At 62.9% G+C, this 1,912-nt stretch overlaps 1 protein-coding gene across 1 annotated transcript; it reads left to right on the forward strand.

Annotated features, from left to right (window-relative positions):
* The first annotated feature begins 267 nt into the window (after positions 1-267).
* LOC128052792 (forkhead box protein D4-like 1) lies at positions 268-1,584 on the forward strand. Its single transcript, XM_052645347.1, has one exon. It carries the CDS (start codon positions 268-270, stop codon positions 1,582-1,584), a length of 1,317 nt encoding a protein of 438 aa, XP_052501307.1.
* Positions 1,585-1,912: the final 328 nt, after the last annotated feature.

Here is a 1,912-nt window from a genome sequence, read left to right on the forward strand (position 1 = left end):
AAGGGCGCTCTGAAGTAGGGCGAGAAAAGGTCTGAAGAGGGGCGGCAGAGTCCATCACACAAGGATCCAGAAACTTCAATAAAAGGCAAAGTGCATCTTTGCCGGACAGTGTGGGAAAGGACAAATCGGCAGAAGTTAAAGACCACCATCTACAAGGGGGACCCCGAGCGTCTCAGCTTCTTGGAACACTCAACACAGGCTTCCTTCCAGCCCGGAGCCAGGTAGAGCGGCCGCTACCTCCCCGGCATCTGCAGAACCTGCTCCTCCATGAACTTGCCTAGAGCTGAGCGCCTTCGCTCTACACCTCCGCGCCGCCTCCGGGGCTCCGACGGGGAAGATGGTGAGATCGATATCCTGGGAGAGGGGGAAGATGAAGAGGAGGAGGAAGATGAGGAACCCGAGGGAAGTCAGCGGTTCCCAGAGCCTCTGCACCAGCCGCAGCCGCAGGAGGCGCGGCAGGGGGCTGGCGCGCTTCCCGGAGAGCGCACCGAGAGCAGCGGCGGCCCGAGCAACTCTTCCGAATTCTGCCCCAAGTTCGGGGTTTCGACCGGGTCTACAGTGGTCTCTCGGGACGCCCCGCAGCCGGCGAAGCCCCCCTACTCTTATATCGCGCTCATCACCATGGCCATTCTGCAGAGCCCGCAAAAGCGCCTCACGCTCAGCGGCATCTGCGCCTTCATCAGTGGCCGCTTCCCTTACTATCGCCGCAAGTTCCCCGCCTGGCAGAATAGCATCCGCCACAACCTCTCCCTCAATGACTGCTTCGTCAAGATCCCCCGCGAGCCAGGACACCCGGGTAAGGGCAACTACTGGAGCCTGGACCCCGCCTCCCAGGACATGTTTGACAACGGCAGCTTCCTTCGGCGCAGGAAGCGCTTCAAGCGCCACCACCCACCTCCCGAAGCCCACCTGCACCATCCCTTCCCCCTGTCCGCTGCGCCCGCTGCTCTGCACTGCCCCTACCCGAGCATGCTGCTTGGGCCCCCGGCCCCACCACAGCGTGTCCCTGGGGCCTATCCCGTCTCCAGCCCTGGGAGCCGCCAGTGCGCGCTGCTACATCCTCACCCCCTCCGCTATCTGCTGCTCTCCGCCCCGGCCTACGCTGAGGTTCTCAGGAAAGAGCAAGGCGCGGATATGGGGACCCCCGGCACCCTTCCGGCGCTGCAGCCCACGTTAGACTCCCAGCCTTGGGAAGAGAGCAAGGGGCCGGCGTCGCGGCCAGCTGGCGGATGCACCTCCTTCAGCATCGAGAGTATCATGCTAGGGGTCCAGGGAGCGGGTGCAGGCGCCGCGCAGAGTCTGCCCCCGACCCCGTGGGATTACTGCCACCTGCTGCAGCGTTCGTCGTGCCTGTTGCATCCTCAGGCCGCTGCCCCCTTGCTCCACGTATCCGCTGCCAGGACAATTTTGAAGCAGCAGCAGCAGGATTGTACCAGCGGCTGCGCTCCCAGCAAGGGCGCTCTGCTGGGCCGTCACCTGTCCGCCACCGCGGCGCTGCTGGGGTGTCAGTCCGGAGCAGAGGGCTCTAGGCTGACGTCGCTGGTCGCCCTTTCGGGCGGAGAGGGGACCTCACCGGCCTTTTGAATAGCACCACCAGTCCCGGAGCTGACTAAGTAAGGCGGACGGGGAGCCAACCCGGAGGGCGGAGCCATCCGAGGTCGTCCTGTCCTCCCCGTGGCGCACTTCACTTTGCACACTAGGCTTGTGTGTATCAGAATCCTGCAGCCGGGCAACCACAAATATCGGTTCGCATGGCGTCAGCGTCACCTCGCCATTTCTTTTGCTGCCTCCAATCCTGACTTCCAAAGCTTTTCCGATTTGCTCATTTCCAGAGGAACTATGAGGAGAAGGAAATGGCACCCCACTCCAGTACTCTTGCCTGGAAAATCCCATGGACAGAGGAGCCTGGTAG

Source organism: Budorcas taxicolor, chromosome 8 (assembly GCF_023091745.1).
Source record: "Budorcas taxicolor isolate Tak-1 chromosome 8, Takin1.1, whole genome shotgun sequence".
Lineage (NCBI taxonomy): Eukaryota > Metazoa > Chordata > Mammalia > Artiodactyla > Bovidae > Budorcas > Budorcas taxicolor.

Excerpts from the sequence above, each read along its gene's own strand:
- LOC128052792 (XM_052645347.1), top strand. The coding sequence starts at position 268 with ATGAACTTGCCTAGAGCTGAGCGCCTTCGCTCTACACCTCCGCGCCGC.